Source organism: Suncus etruscus, chromosome 4 (assembly GCF_024139225.1).
Source record: "Suncus etruscus isolate mSunEtr1 chromosome 4, mSunEtr1.pri.cur, whole genome shotgun sequence".
In the NCBI taxonomy this organism is placed as follows: domain Eukaryota; kingdom Metazoa; phylum Chordata; class Mammalia; order Eulipotyphla; family Soricidae; genus Suncus; species Suncus etruscus.
In genome coordinates this window covers 15,053,310-15,078,462 of record NC_064851.1, presented here as the reverse complement: position 1 = coordinate 15,078,462, position 25,153 = coordinate 15,053,310, and the positions used below count along the sequence as shown (strand labels likewise).

Genomic DNA, 25,153 nt, shown 5'->3' with positions numbered 1-25,153 from the left:
CCCCCTCTGTTTCCGATAAATTATGAAAGAAAGACAAATCATGTAGCATGCAAAGAGGTGACAACCCCAGTTTTGGGCCACACCGGTGATGCTCAGGGGTTACTCATGGCTATACGCTCAGAAATCACTCCTGGCTTGGGGGACCATATGGGACTCCAGAGTGATCGAACCGCAGTCTGTCCTAGGTCAGCTGCATGCAAGGCAAACGCCCTACCACTGCGCCACCACTCTGGCTCTAGTTTATTTTTTTTAATTGAAGAAACATTGTATTACCACAAGGTATAAATTTCAGGTGTGCATCATTGAAAATCTGCATGAGACATCAAGTTTATTACTGCCAGCCCGTCTGTCCTGCTTAAGAGTTAAACCCTTTTTGTCCTCTTTACCTTTCTTTCCTGCCTCCCGGTAACCTCCAATTAGTTTTATAAACTGTTTATCTTTTTTTTTTTTTTTTTTTGGATTTTGGGTCACACCTGGCAGTGCTCAGGGGTTACTGCTGGGTCTATGTTCAGAAATCGCTCCTGGCAGGGGACCATATGGGATGCCAGGATTTAAACCACCGTCCTTCTGCATGCAAGGCAAACACCCTACCTCCATGCTATCTCTGCATCCCAATTGTTTATCTTTTTATTTATTTAGTTTGGGGGCTTTTGGGTCACACCTGGCAGTACTCAAGATTTATTCCAGGCTCTGTATTCAGAGGTTACTGCTGACAGTGGTCAGGGGACCTTTGGCCCAGGGATTGAACTCAAGTTGGCCAGGAGCAAGACAAGCCCCTTCCTCACTGTCCTGTCTCCAGACCTCATGGTTGGGTATTTTTGTTTGGTTGGTTGGTTGGTTTTGGTTTTATTTAATTTGTCCTATTGTTTTTTAGCTATTATCACATTTGAGTAATGCTTTCACCATTTCTCTGACCTAACTTTGCTAAGTATCATACCTTTTTGTTGCAAAGGACAGAGTTTATCTTAAAAGGTTAACTCAGCAGGAACTATTTCTGAGCAGACAGCCAGGAGTAACCCCAGAACACCGCCAGGTGTGGCCCAAAAACCAAAAAAAAAAAAAAATAAAAATAAAAAAGTTAACTCAGGGTCAGAAAGATTGGTACAAGGGTTAAAGCTCATGTCTTATGTGACCCCAAGCACTGTACAATGCCCAGGGCAATAAGCCTCCCCCAAGCAAAACTGGGTGCCCAGAAGACCCCCACTCAGCACTCAGAAGGTGCACAGAGTTCTATATCCTCAGAACCTTACATGGATTTGCAAGCGCAGTTGGCTGAGAATAGCTGAGAGGTATCCCCTCAAATTAACTTCCGTGCTGAGCCTCAGGTAAAGATGGCACACCTAGCTCTTTGCTGCCAAGAGACTCGACATTGCGGGACAGCCTGGAAGCCAGTGAATAATTTTCTAGTCCTGGCTTGGTTGTTGAGCCCTTCCCTTTCACTGCTGATGAGTCACGTTTTGCCCCTCCCAGCTGTTCCCCAAGGGAAATGGTCCAGTTGGAGTCAACCCTACAAAAAAGCCAGGCTCAAACCCAGTGGCCAGGGAAGCAAACTCAGCAACACCACAGTCCACCAGCAAGGGCAGACCCCACAGAAAGTGCAAATTCTCTTGGCCATGTTTGGACTCTTTTTTTTTGGGGGGGAAGAATTATTTGTGGGACTCCAAGGTAGAGGATGGGGCCAGGCAGGGGGCAAGTTTATGCCACACCTAACAGTGCTCAGGGGCTACTCCCAGATTATTACTCTGAGATCACTTCTGGCAATGCAGTGGAACCATGTGCAATGCCTGGGATCAAACTTCTGCTTGCAAAGTCCCACTGAGTGCTCTCTCCAGTTTTGAGAACTATTATCTTTTTCATTTATTTTTTGTTTTCTTTCATTTAGTCTCTTGGGGTCATACAAGCAGTGCTTAGGATTTAATCCTAGCTCCGTGCATGAAGATGACTCTTGTTTGTACTTAGGAAATCAAAATTAGTATCTATTATTTATTGGGAGAGTGGGGGTGATTAGGGTCATATCCAGCAGTTTTCAGGACTTACTCCTAGATCTGTGTCAAGGATCACCCGTGGAGGTGCTCAGGAATGATATGTGCCAAAGGAATCAGCTACATGCAGAGCAAGTACCTTAATTCCTATGGCTCTGGCCTCAAGACTAGTATCTGTTCTTTCTTTTCCTTTTTTTCTTTCTTTCTTTCTTTCTCTTTCTTTTCTTTCTTTCTCTTCTTTTTCTTTATTCCTTTCTTCCTTTTTCTCTATTTTTCTTTTATTTTTCTCTCTTTCTTGGTTTTCTCCTTGCTCTCCTTCTCCTCTCCCCCCTTCCTCCTCCTCTTCCCCTTCCTCTTCTTACACCCCCCACAGCCGTGTTTAAGGTTTACTCCTGATTCTGTGATTAGGGTTCACTCCTGGTAATGCTCAGGGTGGTATCAAGAATTCAAGTTGGTGATATGCAAGGCAAACACCTTACACACTCTACTATCTCTCCAGTCCTGACTAGTAAACAGGATAGCCATTTTAGAGTGCTGCTGCCTGAACAAGGTATGCAAGCAGTGGGCTGAGACTAGAAGATCAGGAGACCTCTGATCTATTTGATATGATTGATACGTGGCTTTCAGACAAGTCATTTTCACCAGAAACTAAATATGATGTATCTGGGACCCTTTAAAGAGGAAGGGCTTTATTCTTGCACAGATCAAAAAGGAGAAAACAAAACTCAGTCGTTGACCTTAGACCGCTGGGTAAACATGATGAAGTCACCAAAACTCTAGTGGAATGGTCTAAAGATTACAAGATTTGCCACAGGGAGCCTCTGGAAGATCTGTTAGTCCTTAACAGCACTAACTGTTTGTTTTTTTTTTTTTTTGGTAGAAAGGGTACACCAGGGGTGCTCAGGACTTCCTCCAGCCTCTGTGACTCAGGAATCACTCCTCGCAGGGCTCAAGGGACCATATGGGATGTCAGGAATTGAATCTGGGTGGGTTGTGGGCAAGGCAAATACCCTTCCCACTGTGCTATAGCTCTGGGAGAGTGTGGGAAGCCCATATTTAATCCCTGCTACACCTGAGCACCATTAGAAGAGCCCCAAGAACAAAGCTGAGAGCCTTGGGTACCACTTCCCCAAGCCAGAAAATGGAATACAATTTGTGATGGAGAAATTTTGCTTCCTTTTTTAGTTAGTTTTTTAGTTAGTTTTTTGTTTGTTTCTTTGTTTTGGGGAACACACTTGGCAGCACTCAGGGGTTACTCTTGGCTCTGCTCTTAAAAGTCATTCCTGGCATGTTGGGGTGGGGGCATATAGGATGCTGTGATTGATTGTGTCCGTCCCGGGTTGACCACGTGCAAGACAAATAAATGCCCACCGTTGTGCTATTACTTTGGGCCATTGCTTCCTTTTTTTATAACTAGAGTGTAGTGTACCCAAAACCCACCCATTTCTGGGAGGGGTCTTGGGAACCGGATAGTAGGTGTAACCCTACCTGCCCATTCCTGGAAGGTTCCTGGGAGGGGTCTTGGAAAGAATAGATAAACCTCTGAGCCAGGGGATTCGGCCCCTTTTGCCGTTCCTCTCTTTGCCCGGCTGGGCTCCCTGGCTTTTGGACCTTGGCCCTTTGGCTCTTTGGGCCGCATGGAGCCCAAAGGGAAGATGGCTGAAAAGAGGATAAGATGCAGGGCAAGCCTAGAATGGCTGAATGCTTGAAAGGTTATGATGTAGGCCACACACACGTGGTGGCTAGGGTATGAATAAAGTTATTGCTTCCTAATGCCTGCCTGTGAGTGAGTGATTACGCCGATTACCTGGGCCTGGAACTCGCCGGCTGGATGGGGTTGTGAAGCCACGTGACCTGGAATGGCATCCATCACCATCCAGCCCCATCCAGCTCCATCCTTAATTATTTAATTCAACACTAGAGGAATAGTAGAGTTTTGACCAGGGAAAGCTTGGAGAGCTCAATGAGCTCAATACATGCAGGAAACCCAGGTTCAATCCTCAGCACTGCATGATCTCCTGTTGAATCACCCCACGCACTGTACTTCCAAACCCAGATGAATGAGTTTGAATCAGGGTGTGCATGAAATAATCCAGACCAGGCTGAAGGTGAAATACGTGTAGTTTGGCAGTCTTCAACCTATCGAGCTCACTGCCTGCCAGAACTACCATTTTTATTGAGTACAGAGACCACCCCTGGGTGGGGCAGTAAACCCACCCAGGTTTACAAGTAAGATAATCTTTGTTTTGGGCGAAACCAAGTTGTAAACAAACAGATACAAAGAAATCAGGGATAAACTTTGTTTTAGGTAAAATAAGGTGTAACCCAACAACTGCCCCTTTTTGTTCAAAAATTGAAGGGTACATAAGCCATGTTCTATTGTTCTCTGCTGGAGGCAGGAACCCCAGATCAAAATTTGCAAAAGTGGTTATTTTCATAGGTACAGTAAAAGTTCTCTGTAATAGCATCAAAGTTTAAACTGTATACATCATTCTCAAATCAATCAGCTTTTTTCATCTTTTCACAATTTGTCTCTCAAGCACCACAAGTGTACAGTCCCCAGACCAAATCAGAAAAACTTTTTTGAGAACCCACCCAAAAGACGAAGAAAAAAAATGCTCCCCTTTTTTGTTCTACATTGCTGTATTACCCCAGCAGCAGTCCAGCACCAGCTATAAAATGGGTCTTCCCCTTTAAGAAAGACCTTAATCAACTATTATTGACTGGCTGGGGTTATAAAAGCCCCCCACCTTGAGGCTCTAATGGAGAGTCAGTGTGGAGAGACTGTGGCAGTTTGAAGAGGAAGTTGGAGCAGTAGAAATGTTTCTACTCCTGGCTATGGCTTTTCTCCCTGATTCTGGCAGGCCTTCCTCTGTATCTTTTTGAACTATTTATTCTTTACCTTATATAAAGTTTCTTTTATATAAGGCTATTTCTTGTACCTGGCCCTTAATCAATCTTATTCTGGTCCCAAAACCAGCTCTCTCGCCCTCTCTTACTCACTCTCTCTCCTTCTCTGGGCCTAGGGGTTTGTCAGAGGCCCCTGGGATCCTCTCTGAAAAAAAGGCTTGAGGGGGCTGGAGTGATATCACAGTGGGTAGGGCATTTGCCTTGCTCGAGGCCGACTCAGGTTTGATCCCCAGCATCCCATCTAGTCCCCCGAGCCTGCCAGGAGCGACTTCTGAGAGCAAAGCCATGAGTAACCACTGAGTGCAGCCAGGGAGGCCCAAAAAACAAAAACAAACAAATAAATAAAAAATTAAAAGGCTTAAAATATCTTGTCAGAGTCTTGTCTGCAAGGCCACCATGGACCTCAGCAGCAGTCCTTTCTGGAACCCCTGAAGAATCTAAGCAAAAAAGTCTCTTGTGTGGCAAGGAACTTCATACAATGTTCCAACATCCATCCCTTCACTAGTGTTAATTTCCCATGACAACTCTCTCTCTCTCTCTTCTCTCTCTCTCTTTTCTCTCTTCTCTCTCTCTTTCTCTCTCTCTCTCTCTCTCTAGGTGCCATGGTTTAAAATACTATTACTGAAGGAATATCATTCATATCACTTTACTACCTTTCCATCCCCAGTTCTTGTCCAGACTGATCATTTTTTAATGATTATTGTCATAGTGGTCCTTTCTATATCTTAATTGCAGTTCTGAGATTTTTTCTTTTGGGGGGCGGGGGTCATACCCGGCAACACTCAGGCATTCCTCCTGGCTCTTCGCTCAGAAATAGCTCCTGGCAGGCTTGGGGGGCCATGTGGAATGCCGGGGATCAAACCTGGGTCCCTCACAAACAAGGCAAATGCCTTATTGCTGTGTTATCTCTCCGGCCCCTAGATTTTTCATTTTTATTATTATTAATTACTGAATTTAAACACCATGGTTACAGATTGTTCATAATACAGCTGGGGTGTATTATGTTTTTTTTTTTTACAAATACAACGTTGTTTATGATTGAGTTTCAATCATACAATGTACGACACCCTTCAGTTTTGAGATCTTGATGTCAAAAAGAGGTAAGTCAGCAGCAGTGGTTGATAAACATGTTTTATTACAGGTAGATAGTAGTCACTAAGACTGACAGAAGTTTAAGGAGGTAAAAGGAAATCAAACGATCAGTAATAAAATTCAGAGTCAGAACTAGACGACCATCCCCTCACTCATCGGGAAAGGGGAACTCTGTTCCCATTGCAGACTAGTGGCAGGCCCACACAGGGTAATTCATAATGGATGGTCATGGGAGAGAACCCCACAAATCCATATCCTGCTGATTGGCTAACCCAATATCACCATCAGATCATACCAACTCCTTAGATTTCCCACCAGCCACCCCCAATCCCAACTGAAATACTTCTCCTATGTCTTCTCTCAGTCACTGTGGAATGTGAGACTATCAGAAGGAACAGAAATAACAGAAAATAATAGGACAGTGCCCAGGGAGGGGGCTGGTGGTGGGTGCATGGATTAATCCATATTGGGTTCACTATTTTCCTGCATAGTTTTTATTATCCAATCAAGATACCTCTTCACATGTGTGTAGAGCCCATAGGTCCCACACTGGGGACCCCAAGACACCAGGCCGGCTACATAGAACTTAGGGTTCTCTTCATTGGGAAACTGTTGAGCAAAAGCCCCACCACTGTCCCCTTCACAGGTATCTACACCTTTTTCACCTCCAGCACAGAACATGTTCTCGGTGAAAGTGTAGGTGCTTATATCCACTTTAGGATTTTCCACCTTGACCTGTTTGCACTTGGCTAAGGGAGCTACGGGTAACTGGGCTGCCCTGAGCTTAGCAACATTATGGACTTTCTCTGTTCGGCCCCAGCCTGAGATCAAGCCTAGTGACCCCATCAGAGGTTCATATTCTGAAGAGGCACCTGGGAGGCAGATAGGGGAGACGGCGGGTCCCATTTTCACGGGGTCCCTCAGCCGCACCAGCGCGATGTCATTGTCATAATCCTTCCGTGCACTGATGTCCTCCACATCTTTCCAGCCCGGATGGATGATCACACGCTCAGCAGTGAGCACCTGGGCTTTCTTCAGCATCGAAGATTGTACTGAAGTGGTCCCCAATGTACATTTGTAGGTCACTGCTCCCCTCAACGACGTGGGCAGCTGTCAGCACCCAGTACTCATCAATGAGAGCCCCCGCAGCTTTCATGGGGGGTGGAAGAAGAACCTGCCAAGGGAAGCTTTCAATCTCTGCCATGGAGCCCCCAATATCCTCTGTTTGCTGCCTGCAAAGGGCTTATGGGGGACGCCACACACTAGGAGAGAACAAAAACAAGGTGAATGTAGTGAGAGTGCAAATAACACAGAGTCCCACCTTTTGTATGGACGGGGGTCCTGGGTTCAATTCCCCATATTGCACGTCTAGCAAAGGCACTGCCAAATGGAGCCCTGGAAAACACCCACAGAGTGGCCCTAGAGGCCCCCAATATCATGAACTAGCCACCACTGGGCTGTCACTAGGTATCACAAGCATTGAACTGTCCAGATTGGTTGGCCAAGAATCTCTGGGAGTGGTCCCTGCCCCTCCCAGCACTGCTTGGGAGCCCCTCCAGCAAAGAACAAGGTGGGAGGGAAGCAGGAAATAGATTGCTGACCCTCTGCAAACCCCTCCAACCACTCAAACCCTACCAGGCTCCTGGGTTCTCCAGCCCTAATATTGCCGATACTGTAGGTCAAACAGCTCAATACCTGGCTCAGTAGGATACCCTAGAGACTATTTTGTGTCTATACCCAAGCAGGCCCTGGGGGAAAATGGGTTAAATGGGGGCAGCAAGTAGACAGAAGAGGACAGTGTTCTAAAGTCAGTTGAGACTTGGACCAAGTCTCAGCCCCAATTACCCCTCCACACATCTGGGAGTCACATGTGGGGAAATTCTTTTCTAATGTTGGGAAACTCCTCCCCTAGCCTAGGGAGTCCTAGGGGGTTGCAGGGAAGGATTCTACCTTTTCCTGATGACCCTAATCAAATGCTGGCTACCTTCCTCATTAAGATCCTATTGCAGTTGAGATGTCTCAAGTCATTCTTGGGTAGGGTTCAACGGAGAGTCACTTTTCCCATTAATCATCTCCTTCCTATTAAGTGATTCCAGGTCTAAGTATTTTACCATTGCCTTGGTATCAGTAAAACTGAGTCTGATGTTGTTAGTTGGCTTTGGTTTGGGGACCACACCTTGCAATGCTCAGGGTTTACTCTTAGATCTGCACTCAGAAATTATTCTTGGCAGTGTTTGGGGGTCCATATAAGATGCAGGGGCTTTAACCTGGATTTACTACATGCAAGGCAAACACAGGCAAGTATTAAACCTGCTGGACTATCACTTTGTCCCAGTAAAACTGAGTTTTTTAGGGAGCTGGGAGTGATAGTAGAGTGGGACAGACCAGGGTTCAATCCCCAGAATCCCATATGATCTCTGAGCCTGCCAGGAATGAATCTGAACACAAAGCCAGGAGTAACCCTGAATGTTGCTGGGTATGACCCCAGAAACAAACAACAACAAAAAAAAAACAAACAGAGTTTTATATCAAATAAATTTTCCTATTCGCTCCCTTATCTGACAGCCTGAAAGTACTTTGAGTTGAGCACAGCAAGTTGTAGACTGAGGCAGGGGGTTCAAAGGCTACTCCTTGCTCTTTACAACTCTGCGCACTTATACTTGACTCACTCAAGGACGTGGATCATTCCTCCTTTGTAGCTGCAAGCACTTGAATGAGGGAGATGCAATGAATGGATTCACTGCATGCTCTCAACCAAATGATCATTACTAAATAGTATCAATTATTCATATATTTCGACTTTCCTGAGAGCCATCGTCTGCTTAACTCTGGTCTGACTGAAAGTCCTCATTTCTTTAATTCCTCTATATTTTGAGCCATATTGACTTTTTTTTTAATTGGGTCCAAACCCAGTAGTGCTGGAACTCCCTGAATGAGTTCTAGCAATTGAGCACAGGGCCTAACACCTTGGTATTGCACATAGCACCTTGGGGTCCCTTCCCTAGGCCCATGTAGACATGAGGATGGGGTTAAGAGCTCACAGCTGGCAGCAATCACAGTTGGAAGCCACTTTCTTGGCTCAGTGTTGCTCCTGGCATATCTCTGGGGGGGGTCATGTAATGCCCAAGAGCAAACCTAAGGCTCCTCCATGCCCCACACATGTGTTCCAGCCTCTTGAGCTCTCTCCTCAGCCTCCTATATTTTAACATAAAACTAGGCTCCTTTGGGTCCAGAGACTAATAGCACAGTTTTTCTTGCACGTGACTAACCCACGGTTCCAATCCCCAGCATTTTGTTGTGTCTTTGTTTTGTTTTGGGACCACAATCCAGTACACTCAGGAGTTACTCTTAACTCTGCACCTCAGAAATCATTCCTGGTAGGATCCGGGGACCCACATGGGATTCAGGGATCAAACTCAAGTCCATTCTAGGTTGGCCATATGCAAGGTCAAACGCCCCCTACTGCTGTGCTATCACTTCAGCCCAATATCCAACATCTTAAACATCCCTAAGCCTGCAAGGAGTAATTTCTGAGTGCTAGTGCCAGGAGTAACCCCTTGAGTGCCCTGGGTATAGCTCCCCCACCCAAAAAATTAAAACTATCTAGGGTTCTTCTTGGTATTTGCAAATGTTGATTCCTCATTTTGCAACCTTCAGATTTCATTTTGTAGCAATGTCATTTTCCTGTACCTCACCTATCTCACCAACACCAGCTAGACTGCCTGTAAAATACTACCTATCACTAACTGACTCTCATTTCTGGTCGGTCACCCCGACTCTGAGATGCAAGGGTTGCCCCAAGGCACTCGAAAGTCTTCAGCCCAGTGTTGTCTCCATCGATTAAAACTTGGCCCAGATCTTTCAACCCCCAAAGTTTACAGCATGCACTTTCCAGAGCTGATTCCCTCCCCACCCTCCTTGCACCTGTGGCTCTGGACTTCTGCACACACCCCAACCCTGAGCCCTGATTACCTGGAACACATTGTGGCAGCTCTGTGCCCAGCACCTCATTCACCCAGCTCCCGTTGGCAGCACAGTGATATTCCCCTAGAAACAGCACAAGAGACATAGGACTCACTCAAGACCATATTGTCATTTTCTTTTTTTGGTTTTTGGGTCACACCTGGCCAAGCTCAGGGGCCACTCCTGGCTCTACACTCATAAATTGCCCCCCAGCAGGCTCAGGGGACCATATGGGATGCTGGGATTTGAACCACCGTCTTCTGCATGAAAGACAAACGCCCTACCGTTGTGCTATCTCTCTGGCCCCAGACCATATTGTCTTTTTTTTTTTTGTAGTTTTTTTTTGGGGGGGGTCACACCCGGCGGTGCTCAGGGGTTATTCCTGGCTTCACGCTCAGAAATTGCTCCTGGCAGGCACGGGGGACCATATGGGACACCGGGATTCGAACTGATGACCTCCTGCATGAAGGCAAACATCTTACCTCCATGCTATCTCTCCGGCCCCCTATTGTCTTTTTTATTCCCCACCTTTCACTCAGCATCTCAGCTCCCTCTAGGATTTGAAGGGGGCATTGGGTCGAATTCCCACTAGGAAAGAATCTTAGGAAAGGTTCTCCCAAAGGGCCTGAGAGGTAGCACAGCTATAAGGGCATTTGCCAGGCACTGTGGCCGAACTCAGGACAAACCCAGATTTCCATCCCCTGGCATTCCATATGGTCCCGAGAGCCTGACAGGAAAGATTTTTGAGCTCAGAAACAGGTAGGAACTCCTGAAATCTGCCCAGGTGTGGCCCCAAAACCAAATAAATAAAACAAACAAATAAAAAAATGAGATCTTAGATGAAAATAAAAAGCTAAATAAAAAATTCCTCCCAAAAATTTCTCTGGCCCTTCTATCCTACCAAGGGAGGGGAAGGAAACAGTGTTCAAAGCAGAAAGTTATGATAGTTTAGTAGAGTGCTTCAAGAGGGACAAGGAATTAAAATGGGTTGGAGAAGAGAGTACAGTAGTTAAGGCAATTGCCTTGCATGTGGCCAATCCTGATTCAAATCCCTGGCACTACATATCGTACCCTATGAATATCACCATGGGGTCACTCTTGAACACACAACCAGAAAAGCCCCTGCACACCAACAGGATGTGGCTCCGAAACCAAAATGATGATGATGATGATGATGATGATGATGATAAAGGTGTGAGGGAGTCAGAGCAATTGTACAAAAGATAGGTCACTTGCCTTGCAAGTTAACTTGGGATAAATCCCCAGCATCCCATATGGTTTCCCCAAGTAATCAACCCCTGAGCATTGCCAGGCTATAGCCCAAAAAAACAAAGAAATGGAGGGGCCAGAGTGATAGATCAATTGTGGGGCACTTGTCTTGCATGTGTCTGGCCCAGGACAGACCTGGGTTTCGATTCCTTGGCATCACAAATAGTCCCCTGAACCTGCCAGGAGAAATTTCTGAGCTCAGAGCCAAGGGTAACCCTAAGACCACTGTCAGGGTTACTGCCAAGGTTTTTGAGAGTGTGACTCAACAATGAAAAAAAAAAAAAGGAGGGGGTGGAGAGATAACATGGAAGGTCGGGCATTTGGCCTTTCATGCAGGACGGTGGTTCAAATCCCAGCATCCCATATGGTCCCCCGAGCCTGCCAGGAGCAATTTCTGGGCCTAGAGCCAGGAGTAAACCTGAGCACTGGGGACCACCAGACTGAACACCTGTAAGGCATGCTGGGAAGGACAAAAAACAAAACAAAAACGGAAAAAGGTGCTGAAATAACAACACAGTGGTAAGGCATTTGTCTTGCACACCTGGAACAGACCCAGGTTCAATCCCCGGCATTCAAAATATGGTCCCCCAACCTGCCAGGAGCAATATCTAAGCTCAGAGCCAGGAGTAACCCCTGAGCACCGTTGGGTGTGGCCCGAGAGGAGAGAGAGAGAGAGAGAGATGAGAGAGAGAAGTGAGAGAGAGGAGAGAGAGAGAGAGAGAGAGAGAAACAACTATTTAGTAGGATGACTTGAGAGTGAGTATAGTGTAACAGATATGGCGACTGCTTTGAATGCAGCTAACCTTAGACAAACCGCAGTTCAAATCCCGACCTCCCACATGGTCCCCCGAACTTGACTTCTGGCTGAAGTAGGATGACTTGATCCTGTCAATTCTACATTGTTGTTAGATCAAATGTTGGATAAGCACATGAAATGGACATTGCAGAGGAATGCCTGCCATCTGAGCTAAGGGATCACCTGAGTTCTAAGGATGTTCATATCGTTATACTCTGCCCCGTATAAAAAATGATCTAGAGACTAAGCTGAGAGGATTGACATTCCATATTTCTCATGTCTCTTCAAAATCTTTCCCACTGAGGGTCAGAGCAGGAAGATGTTTTGCCTTGCACGCGGCCAATACAGGATGAACCCACGAATTCCGTCATCTTATATGGTCCCTGAGCCTGCCAGGAGCGACTCTGAGCACAGAGCCAGGAGTAACCCCTGAGTGCTGCAGGGTGTGGCCCAAAACCCAAAAAGGAAAAATTCCTGCTGAGAAAGATTCCTCACCATTCACCTTGGTACATTCTCTTTCTCTCACTTGCTTACTCTCTCATTCTTGCTCTCATACTTGTGCTCTTCCTTCCTTTCCTCTATTAAAGAAACCTGCCAGGGCCGGAGAGATAGTATGGAGATAAGGCATTTGCCTTTCAAGCAGAAGGTCTGTGGTTCGAATCCTGGCATCCCATATGGTCCCCCGAGCCTGCCAGGAGCGATTTCTGAGCCTAGAGCCAGGAGTAGCCCCTGAGCACTGCCGGGTGTGACCCAAAAACTAAAAAAGAAAAAGAAAAGAAACCTACCATTTCCTTCACTTAGCATGTAGTAATATGGTTCTTCACACACATAGCGAATGACAGAACCAAAGTAAGTGTCCTCAGGATCTTCGACATTACCATTTCGAATGGATTCAGGAGGGCCACAGTCTACACCTACGAAGAAAAAGTAGGAAGGGACATTCAGGGCAAGCTCTTCCTCCCAGGAAGGGTCTCTGGGTGGACTCCAGGTTCCCAGCCAGGCTCCTCCCTTATTCCCCACCCTCATAGCTGGGTCCCTGGGTGGGCGCCTGTGCTCAGTTCTCCAACTGACATCACTCAACTCTCCAGTTCACCAAGTCAAGCCATATCAGATAGGCCCTTGAAAGACAGGAGAAACTAATACTTGGTAGTTATTGGAAGTTCAGAATAGAGTCGCATGGTGCCATTAACTCTACCAAACTCACAGTCCCTTTCTTGGAAAATAGCCTGCTAGACTGGATCTGGATTGTAACTGGCTTCCCTCCAAAGCCCCAACCTCACAAATCCACAGGGAAATCATGCATTTAGATCTTTTCTTTCCTTTGGGGAGGAAAAACGAGCCCCATTTAAAGAAATACGTACGTTCACACTGCAAATTGGAATGACTCCATTTTCCATTGCCTTTGACAAGTAGAGTGGAAAAATGTCAAGCCAACCATTTCCCTGGAAAGAGCAGACGCAATATCTCCAATTACATTTGAAAAGAAATATCAGAAAGTCCTAATAATGGTGGCATCAAGCTCTGGTCCTGGCTCAGAGAGACCACATCATAAGAATCTTGTGGTAGGGACATCTTAGTCGAAGGATCAAAAGTTCTCACAGAGTTGGTGTTCAAAAACACCTTTGCCCCATCATAGTATCTCCTGGTTCCAAGAAGAGGAAAGGGCTAAAAGTTAATGCCTGATATGAGGAACTTCATGACTTACAAAGATCTTCATGACTTAAAGACTCGAAGACTTAAAGATCCTGAGCTGTTTTGTTTGTAGTAAAAAAAAAATACCAAGAGTCCTTGTCCAACAGTTGCAACTGAATAGTTCTAATACGCACATCCTGACTTGAGGATTAGCAAGAATGCTCCTGCTAGTCCTTTACCTGTACAATTTCGAATCCTTCCAGACAGGTTATCTTCACCACATCTTTAAACACGTACTTGGCCTTTGCAGGTTCCCAAACAGAATTGGCAGTATCTCTCTTAGGACAGGGAATTGCTTGAGAAGAACAGGAAAAAATCTTATCAAAGAAAGGAAGAGATATCATTTGCTCATTCTCAGTCCTGCTGTCTAGCTAGCCAGTATAAAGATGTCCAAATAAATGGCCTTTCTAGGGCCAGATGAGATAGTACAGCAGGTGGGGAACTTGTTTTGCATACCCTACCTGCTGGGATACAAGGGTTCAATAATCCTTTGTTCAATTCCCATGACCTGGGTGCAATTTTCATTACCACACATGATCACACAAGCCCCACCAGGAGTGAATGATCCTTGAGTACAGACCCAGGAATAAGCCCTGAGCACTGCTGGGAATGCCCCCACAATCAAAATAAATTAACAAAAATAAAAATAAATCATAATAAAATGGCCTTGCTAACTAAATATCCACAAGCAGTCTACACTCGCTGATCCAGTCAACCATTAATAGGTTTAGATCTCTTGAAGAAAGTAACTTGGGAGTAGCTATCCATACAACAGTCTGCCTATTTTGATTTTATTTTGCGCTAAAACATTTTTAGCACTAACCGAAGAGTAGTTTGCATATTACTCACGATCTCCATAATAACGAAACTTCCAGCCCTTTTTTTGCCCTGTTTGGTCTGTTTGGAAGACAACATCAAGAATATTGCTTTTGGTTTCGATTTTCTGTGGCCCAGGGAATCCATCACCACAGTAAGGACCATATTGCTGATTTCCTGAAATAAACTGAGGTGGAGGGGAGATAATGAAATCAGAAGGGAGAGAGAGAACTAAAAGAAGAATGCAATGTGGAAATAAGAGAGACTGTGGCTTAACAGACTGAGCACATGTTTTGGCATGCAGAGGTTTGATCCCTGACATCGTATAGTCCCCTGAACACCACCATCAGTGACCCTTGAGCACAGAGCCAAGACTAGCCCCCTAAGCAATAACAGATGTGACAAAACAGATAAAATTTGAAAGAGGAAGAATTGAAAAGGGAGAAGAACGAGCATAAGGATAAATCATTTGTCTCCAAGGAGAAATGTCAGTGTGAGTTGGAAGAGAAATTCATCAGTCATCACGCACAATTAAATTAGTCCCTGGGCAGTTTCCCCTCGGAATCAACCGGTTCCACATCAAAATCTTCTCTCTGCATGGTCACTACCACTCGGAACCCCTCTTCCAAGCGGATTTGATAGTCACACCTTGAGTTCTCTGGGTATGAATTGGGGTAATTGGGACTGGTGATCTCCCCCATCTGTTCAGTGTAGACATTCCCACTGCAGTTGACTAAAGGAGAAAAAAAAATAGTGTAGATCAAACATGAGGCCAAACAAAGGCAACTCATCCCCAGTATGACTCCTCTCATGAACAGATAATGACTTGAGTCTACAACCATGGACACACTCAAAGTCTATCAGTAGAGCTAACTAATGCCCGTGCATTATGTTTTCCATTGCATTATGATAGAGACACTGTCATGTGTCTCTATAGCATTCATGCTTATGAATAAATAGGTGCAAATAATCTCTTCACAGGCATCTTCCCCTCCATCAACTTAACTCTGTAGCCTAATCCTCCTTATTGCTTCTGACTCTCCCAGCTTACTGATAGCCAAAAACAGATGTTACATCAAAGTAAGGAAGCTAGGCAACTGGAAGGGAGATGAAGCCCTTACAGAAGCTTCAAGTCCTTCCAACTTCTCTAGGAAAATGCATCGTGTTGATGCCAAGCTCACCTCCACAATTCTTCATATCATCATGAAGGAAGTATTCAGGTGGGCAGGAGCAGAAGTAACCCCCAATGAAGTTGTTGCAGAAGTGGCTGCAAGGGAAATCAGCAAAGTCTTCACATTCATTTATATCTGCAAAGAGTAGGGAAAGAGATCAAGGACAAGGGAAAAGACCAAGAAAGAAGAATGAGGTTAAGCCCATAAGAATAAGGGTACAGGAGTAAGAAAGACCTGTTTCTCCAAGACCTTCCCTGAATTACATTTCACAGATAGTACGATTCTACGTTACACTCTGAAATATAATTCCCTAGTTGTGGCCTACCATTACACAGCTAACAGGGATTCTCAATGCCAGGGACACTTGACTTTTCTCATATATGAAGCATTTCAACTATAGACATGATACACTTTAATCTAAACCTGATTATTGGGTTTTGGCAGGAAGGAACAATTCATAAATTGGTTATTTTATAGGATGTTGATCCTCCTGGCAAATCTAAGCAGTGGTTTGACTTTATGAGCTATGCTAACTCTATTTTTGCCTGGAACTAAATGTAGAAGTATACAGAAATTGAAGTTTTCTTTGCCACATGACTGAATGGATTTGAATATCATTAGTTCCATATATGATTCTTGGCAACTGATTTCGCTTTTCCCAGTCCTCTATATCTTTATAGTTAATGAGCTATGGTACTTTGAAGAGTTGAAGTGAAATTGATAATGAGGGTATATTTTTGTTTGCTTGTTTGTTTGTTTGTTGTTTTGAGCCTGTACCGGTGGTGCTCAGGGATTACTTCTGGTTCAGTGAGCATAAATTACTTCCCAACGGTAGTGGGAATGTTGCACTGGTGAAGTGGGGTATTCTATTTATGACTGAAACCCAACTACAAACATGCTTGTTAATTATGGTGCTTAAATAAATATTTTATAGAAAGCACAAAAAAAGAAAGAAGGAAGAAAAGAAAGAAAGAAAGAAAGAAAGAGAAAGAAAGAAAGAAAAGAAAGAAAGAAAGAAAGAAAGAAAAGAAAGAAAGAAAGAAAGAAAGAAAGAAGAAAGAAAGAAAGAAAGAAAGAAAGAAAGAAAGAAAGAAAGAGAAGAAAGAAAGAAGAAGAAGAAAGGAAGGAAGTGAAGGAAAAGGAAGGAAGGAAGGAAGGAAGGAAGGAAGGAAGGAAGGAAGGAAGGAAGGAAGGAAGGAAGGAAGGAAGGAAGTGTTGGTGTACCTAGCTAAAACCCTGAAGTTGGGTGCAAAGACCCTAAGACCCACCCATATCTGGGAGGGGTCTTGGGAACCGGATAATAGGTGTAACTACCTGCAAGACCTCCCATTTCTGGGAGGGGTCTGGAAAAGGATAGATAAACCTCTGAGCCAGGGGATTCGGCCCTTTTGCCGTTTCTCTCTTGGCCCGGCTTGGCTTCCTGGCTTTTGGATCTTTGGGCCGCATGGAGCCCAAAGGGAAGATGGCTAACAGGAGATAAGATGCAGGGCTAGCAAAATATAGCTGTGCTTGAAAGGTTGACATAGGCCACACACCTGTGGTGGCAAGGGCATGAATAAAGATGATTCTTCCTGATGGCTGCGTGTGAGTGAGTAATTTCACCTGGGCCTGGAACTCGCCGGCTGCATGGAGGTTGCAGAGCCACGTGGGCTGGATGGCATCCTTCACCATCCAGCCCCATCGTTATTTATTTAACACAACAAGGAAGGAAGGAAGGAAGGAAGAAGGAAGGAAGGAAGGAAGGAAGGAAGGAAGGAAGGAAGGAAGGAAGGAAGGAAGGAAGGAAGGAAGGAAGGAAGGAAGGAAGGAAGGAAGGAAGGAAGGAAGGAAGGAAGGAAGGCTCAGGGGACCATATGAGTATTGAATCCAGGTCAGCCACGTACAAGGCAAATGCTCTCCCTGTGGTGCTATTGCTCTGGCCTCAGGTATACCTTTCTTTTTTGGGGGCGGTCACACCTGGCAGCACTCAGGGGTTACTCCTGGCTCTATGCTCAGAAATTGTTCCTGGAAGGCCCGGGGGACCACATATGGGATGCCAGAGATTTGAATCACCGACCTTTTGCATGCAAATGCCTTATCTCCATGCTATCTCTCCGGCCCCAGATATACCTTTCTTAAAGAGTCAAGCGCAAGTTCATCAAGGAAAAATACCTACTACAGTACCAGTCCATAGTACCTCTTCAAATATTGTTCCTTATTATGTTAATACCATTATCATCACCACACCAGGATATGAATGTGTTTGAACTTCACAAAGGGATGGCCCAAGCTAAGTCAACTCTTGTTTATAAATAGAAATTTATGCATGGCTGAAAGAATAATTCAAAGGGCTGAGCACATGCTCTGCATGCAGGGAACTTGGGTTTGATATCTGGTATGTCAGGGTCCTCCTTGAGATACCACGAGGAGTGACCCCTGAACATAGAGCCAAATGTAGTCTCTGAACACTGCCAGGTGGGGCACAAATCCCTGGGGAAAAATAAAACTAAATTCCTTGGGCATTGAAGCCCTACCTTATTCAGTATTTGTCCAGTGGCTAATGTTTTGTGTTTATTTGGGGGCCACATTTGGCTGAGCTCAAGCTCACTCTTGGCAGTACTTGGAGATCGTGTGGTGCCTTATCCTGCTATTCTAGCTGCTGTTCTAGCTCTCCTGGTCCTGCCTTTACTCTTTTAGCTTGATCAAAAAGCACATAGTAAAGAACGAGTCTTACCCACAGCAACATAATAAGCAGCAAATCCAGTAAACCGTTCTTCATTGGAGAAGTCCGACCTGAAGATCACCTGGAGACGGTTGGAAAGGACCTGGAACTCTTCCATGATGGGAGAGTTGGGATTTTTTGCTGCTCCTCTGTCCACAGAATTTTCCTTCTTCACGGCCTCCTGACATTATCTAAAGAAGAGTCCAAGAGAAACAATGAAAGTGCACTATTTGGTACAGGGACTACAAAACTAGGATTCTTAGAACCTGGGTCACAGTGAGCCTTTGACTCTCTTACCAATATCTTTCTTCTCTAACCCAGACTTGACCTTTCACCTCTGTCCCTTGTGGGATTGTTGCTTTTCCTACCATACCTGCACTGAGTCATATTCGCAGTTTTCTGACAACTCAATATCCAGATGGGTGAAGTAGAGGTGGATCCCATATCCTTCTGGAACTTCTATTTCCCAAGTTTTCTCGACTTCATTAGGGTATGCCTGTGGGTAATTAGGAGATAGGATCTCCCCATACAAGGTTGGCTCAGCAGAGACTCCCACCAAAAAGGAAAACAGAACAATGCACCTAGAACAAAGAAAATATGGAGATTTGGGTGACAAGGATTGGGGTGAAGCTTTAGAAATTGTCATCAAGAAGAGGGAAGGAAGGGGCCAAAAAGATAACACAGTGGGTAGGGAGCTTGCTTTGCACATGGTTGATCCAGGTTCGATCCCTGGCACCCCCTAGGATTCTTCAAACCCATCAGGAATAAGGCCAGAATACTGATGGGAGTGGCCAAATTATTTAAAAATAAGAGAAAAGGAAGAGAGGGAGAGGAGTTAAGAGTGCATGAAGGAGGTGGAAGGCCTTCTCCCTAACTTGGGTGCACTGGGAGCCTCGATAGGCTCCCAGCTTTCCCCTCTTCTGCCCCCGGCCTCCAGGCCTTCTGGGGTGGCAGCCCAGGCGGCCAGACAAGGTGGGTGTCGGGGGGTTCCCTCCTGGATGGCGTCCCAAGCTTTCCCCGCCCTTCCCTCAGCTCCAGGGAGGGAAGGGCACAGGGTGTAGGGCGGGCAGATCCTGGCTTCTGGCTCTCTCTCGATCCTCTCTTGAGCTGGAGGCTAGTTCACCTTCTGGGGTGGCAGCCAGGCGGCCAGAAATGGTGGGTCTTAACTTGGGGTGTGCTGAGATTTACTCGGTTCGCTAAGTTTGACACGGGCAATTTCTGACTAGTCCACACATGGAAAACCGCGCAGGGGCTACCGCCCCGCGCGCACTGTATGTATTAAGAGTATTCCTAAAATGTATGAAGGAAATGGAGAGCCTGTTTAGAGTACAGGCGGGGGTCGGGTGGGGAGGAGGGAGACTTGGGACATTGGTGACGGTAATGTTGCACTGGTGATGGGTGGTGTTCTTTACATGACTGAAACCCAAACACAAATATGTATGTAATCAAGGTGTTTAAATTAAAAAAAAGAGTATTCCTTATCTCTATGTTATGTTTTGCGTATCCAGAATGTCCATTATGTATTCTACCCTTTCCCACACCCCTACAAAGCTCATTTTTACTCCTTAACTCTCTCACCCTCCCAAACATCACTAACCCACATTACTCTTTAACTTCAGTACTGCACAATCCTTATCACAGACCAAAGCCGTGCATTGTGTGACAACCCCAAACTGTTTCAAAAGACATAAAATGAACACATATTTCTTTAGAATATTTTGTGTTTTTTCTCTGATAGCTATAAGTCTTACTAAATATTCTCTTATACAGTGACGATTCTAACCACTTTTTATCTTCTCTTTATGAGCTATTCAACAAGGAATTTTGTTGAAAGAGTCCCCCAGTTTAATGCTTATGATTGAACCATGTCAGGGGGATTATTGGACTTGTTCTTATGGCCCTCATATGCGCCAAAAACGCCACGTGGCATTGCTCCTTTTTTGCATAGGCACATTAAAATGGGAAAATACTATACATACAAATAATATCCTATCTAATAGAAATTGGAACACACAAATCTTGTAGTGCAAAGGGACCTTACACCCTGAACACTGACATAACGACCTGGCACAGGCCTCAGAAGAAAGGGCATTTTCCATTCACCCCTGAACCAGGGAAGCCATCCACGAAACATCCAGGTTTGTCTATAATATCACCTGGAAGCAATCCTCTACCACGGAAGACCCTACCACTGCTCAGACATCGACCTGCTCAACAGAGACTTCCCTTAACTCTGAGAAGACATAACAACAACAACGACCTGCTTACAGGACAGGGCTCTCTGCATTGCCCTTTAATGGTGAGGTGAAACGAGAAGACACCCCACATCCTGACTTCAATGTAGGATATGCAGATTCCAGGATATTTAATACAGAAACATGATACCAACAACAGAGACTGTGTGAAAAATAAAAGTGTGTTGGCACTACAGACAATGTCTTGGATTGGACGATCTAGCTTGCCTGGAGCCTAGAGTTGGTCTTATGCCAGGAAACTTAAGGGGTCTGGTCTCTTTGTATTTAGGCCAAGGTTATTCCTTTCCATTCCCCTCATATTTTGGTGGGCCTATGCAAACAACAATTGCCACTCTAACACCGTTTTTACTGTGCTCCTTTGACTCTAATCCTTAAAAAAAAAAAAAAAAAACACTTAAAATTTGAAGTTAGGGCCCGGAGAGATAGCACAGAGGTGTTTGCCTTGCAAGCAGCCGATCCAGGACCAAAGGTGGTTGGTTCGAATCCCGGTGTCCCATATGGTCCCCCGTGCCTGCCAGGAGCTATTTCTGAGCAGACAGCCAGGAGTTACCCCTGAGCACCACCGGGTGTGACCCAAAAACCAAACACCAAAAACCAAAAAAAATTTGAGGTTAACTTAAGCTAATATGCATGTTCATGAAAATGTAAAAAATACTATGCTTCTAATGTTTAAGGAGTTATGTAAGTTTTATGGCTTTAGATTGCCTTGTGTGCTGTTAAGAAATATTATAATGTCCCGGAGAGATAGCACAGCGGTGTTTGCCTTGCAAGCAGCCAATCCAGGACCTAAGGTGGTTGGTTCGAATCCCCGTGCCTGCCAGGAGCTATTTCTGAGCAAACAGCCAGGAGTAACCCCTGAGCAATGCCAGGTGTGGCCCAAAAACAAAAACAAAAAAGAAATATTATAATGTGTTACAATCTGGGGACTTGAGGGACAAAGTAATTGTACATGGATTCTGTTTTATTTACCTTAATGTTCTTTGGCTGAAAGTTCAAAGTTAAGATATCAGCAAGGGGACTTCTGAGAATTATGTTATGGGTGATTGTCCTTCCACTGTAACTTTACCTTGTCCTCTTTCTTTGCATCTTTGTTCTCATAATTAAAAATAAAAAAATTAAAAAAAAAAAGAGTGCATGAAGGAGAATTTTGGGTTGGAATGAAATGGGTTCTGTCTCTAAAAGATTTCTGGAAGGCTCTGAACCCTGTTTCCGAAAAGACGAAGAGAACTGAATTTTTAGTGATCACTTACCACATCTTTGGCTTTGTGTCCAGCCCTGGTGAGTCGCCCATCTCTTGGTCCTGGCTCTCTGTAGCTCTGGACTTTGGAGCTATATTTCTCAAACAAACACAGGCAGCCTGCCTGGGTGGTCAGGGGTTACCGGGGGGGCTCAGTGTCACCTTGGTAAGAATCACACAGGTTAAACAGAGTCATGTCATACCCTCGTGACATCTCTCCATGCCCATTGTCCCAGTTCTACCTTCAGACTAAAGCGAAAGCTGGGAGCCAGAGTGATAGATAGTTCGGCAGATAGGTCACTTGCCTTGCACCATGGCCGTCCCTAACACCACATCTGATCCCCCAGACCCATCCAGCAGTGTTCATTTAGCATAGAGCCAGAAATAAGCCCTGAGCATTGCTGAGTATGACCCAAAAATTAATATACTGGAATATGTATATATATTATATATACACATATATATATCAATTTAAAAAATAAATAAAGCAAAGCCTACTCCTAACCCCAGGCTTCTCAGAGAAAAATGACCACAAAAGTCCTCTCCTAGTTTCTTCTTCCTCAGTGTACCCCAACCCACTCTGGCCCCTGACCCCTCTCTCCTACTCTCTTCTATTGCCCCCCAAACCAACTCCCCATTTACATGCAGCATTTCTATAGTTCTCTCCCCATCATTACCAGATCGAGACAAGCCACCATCACCCCCTTCTCACTGCACACCAAGTTGTCTTTGCTACATTCACTAGTGCAGGTCTTCCTGTGGGTGGTCCAAGAACCCCTAGAAGAATGACCTTCTCTGAGTTTGGGGGGGGGACACATGGGGGTTTTGGGCCGACTGGGCTGAGACCAAGATTGGGTGAAGAAGGAGCAAGGGAGCTACTGAAGGCAAGAAACCATTGAACTAAAAAGTCAGGCATGTCTTCTATTGCCAACATTTATACACATTTCCCAGGGATTAGTTTTCCCTTTCCTTTACTGAAAAAGACAATTAGCTTCCTGTAGTTCCTAGAATGCCAAATATGCACATTCTGCCATCTTTGGTGACCAGGGGGCTGATGGAGGGGGAGCGAGAAAAGCATTGACTGAAAGGGAAGTGGGTAATCTATATGCTCTCTTTTGGAGGTGAGTGGACACACCCCACAGTGCTCAGAGATCACCCCTGGTAGGCTCAGGGACCCCTCTGTGATGCCTGGGAATGAAGCCAGGTCAGTCACATGCAAGGCAAGTGCTCCATCTTTCCAGTGCCCCATCCTGCCCCCCACCCCTCTAGCTGCCTCTGTGAAGTTGCCCATCAAAGCCCTGTTTTTTGTCTTTAAGGTTTTTTTTTTTTTTACCTTCAGGAGTTGTTGGTCATAAGTGGGTCAGTCCCCTTGCTCTGTCCAGCGGACATGCTGGGCTAAGGCTGGCGGTCCCCGGGAGAGCAGCTCAGAGCCTGGATGCTAATCTACAGACACCAGTCGACCCGTTCAGGCTCTGTTCCCGGGATTCCCCAGCCCAGTGTGCATGTCTGAAATTCCCTGGTCGAAACAAAGAGGGGGCTGGGAGACCATGCCAGAGGCTAAGGGTAACTCAGCCTTGATCTTGGAGCTCCCCCTGCTTTTGAAATCAGGACTACTTACAGGGGAGAGTTCTCGAAGCAGGACTGTGGGGAGAAAGAGGAATTGCACAGATTGCTTCATGTTCTGTCTCAGCCAAAGGGCGGGTTATGGTTTTCATTTTCTTCTTTTCTAAAAAGTCAGGTGATTTTGGGGAAAAAGGAGAGGATTAGCACAGGAGGGAAAAACCAACCCCAGAAAGTCCAAATTCCCACTGGGCTAGAGCAGCTGAGGCATGCATGAAGTGATCTGGGGTTCCATTGCAGCACATCTGCTCCCCAGCACAACTGGGTTGAACCCTCAAACAAACAAAAGATTCTCTTTGCCTTGAAAAAATCTAGTCGAATAATGGCATATACTGGCTTCATGCTGGTATGGGTCATGTTTTTTCCCCCACTTCCAAAGAATCCTTTCCATATCACCAAACATTTCAATTCTTTTCTGGGCAGGGGGTTTGAGGGGATGAGGGTTGGGTCACACTCAGGGGTGTTTGGGGATTACTTCTAGTTTAGTGTTTAGGGATCACTCTCAGTGGTACTTCAAGCCCAGGTCTCCTGCACACGAAGTCTATACTCAGCTTCTGTAACCATTCCTCTGGCTCTATAAATCTCCATTCTATCCACCAATCAAGACCCAGTTAGAGGTAACGTTTGTTCCTTGTCCATATTCGGGATGGGGGGGGGGGCAATAGCACAGCAGGTTTCCCTTGAGGACACAGGCAATGCCAGAGAATCTCTTTGAAACCTATCCGGTCAATGTTTGGAGAACATTCCACTTGCAGTTTATTCAAATAAACAAGTCATTTGAATTCAAGGTCAGACTTGCCCATTTCCTCCTTGGCCCTAAACTTGGAACGGAACTGGCCAATTTAGAACTCCAGGCACTCACAGATAGAAACTGAAACTGCCAGAGGTTCTGAGCACTTACAGAATTCAGCTGTTCTGCAGGAGAGAGACTCTGAGGAGACAGCAGGAGGGTAGACAAGAACCCCAGTGGATGAGGGCCAGAGAGATAGGGCAGTAGGTAGGACACTCGCCTTATGTGTAGAACCACCTGGATTCAATCCCTGCCACTCCAAAAGCCACGAATGAGCCCTGAGTACTGCTGGGTATTGCCCAAAACAAAGAAACAAACCAATTAACAGGGGCCAGAGCAATAGCACAGTGGGTAAGGCATTTGCGTTGCATGTGGCTGACCCACGACCAACCCAAGTTTGATCTATACCCTCGTATATATCCCATTTGGTCCCCTGAGTGTGCCAGGAGCAATTTCTGAGTGCAGAACCAGAAGTAACCCCTGAGTGCTTCCAGTGGCCCAAAAAAATCAACAGAGGGGCTAGAGAGATAGTACAGCAGGTAAAGTGCTTGCCTTACCTGCAACTGGCTTAGATTTGATCCCTCACATTGACAGGAGTTGATCCATGATCTGAGTACAGAACCAGAAATAAGTCATGAATACCACCAGTCATGGCTAATAATAATAATAATAATAATAATAATAATAATAATAATAATAAATTAAAAATCCATGACTAGAATGACTTATTCTGCAGGGGTGCTGCAGTCTCTTCCTCCAGCCATCCTGATCACTGCCCAACAGAATTCAGAACAAGATGGCAGAGAGGGAAGTTATATATGAGCTTGGTAACTGGCAACTGATAAGACACTGCTTGCT

The 25,153-nt window shown here is 45.3% G+C and overlaps 1 protein-coding gene across 1 annotated transcript; it reads right to left on the bottom strand.

Annotated features, from left to right (window-relative positions):
• Window positions 1-6,007: 6,007 nt before the first annotated feature.
• Window positions 6,008-23,408, bottom strand: C1S (complement C1s). Its single transcript, XM_049772154.1, is given in 16 exon segments — window positions 6,008-7,049; window positions 7,051-7,199; window positions 7,202-7,246; window positions 9,957-10,031; window positions 12,798-12,926; window positions 13,374-13,413; window positions 13,415-13,454; window positions 13,873-13,999; window positions 14,554-14,708; window positions 15,055-15,253; window positions 15,702-15,827; window positions 18,406-18,532; window positions 18,534-18,584; window positions 18,767-18,974; window positions 21,899-22,047; window positions 23,219-23,408. Coding segments are annotated over 15 exon segments (2,121 nt in total). The 5' UTR covers window positions 21,940-22,047; window positions 23,219-23,408; the 3' UTR covers window positions 6,008-6,440.
• Between the last annotated feature and the right edge of the window lie 1,745 nt (window positions 23,409-25,153).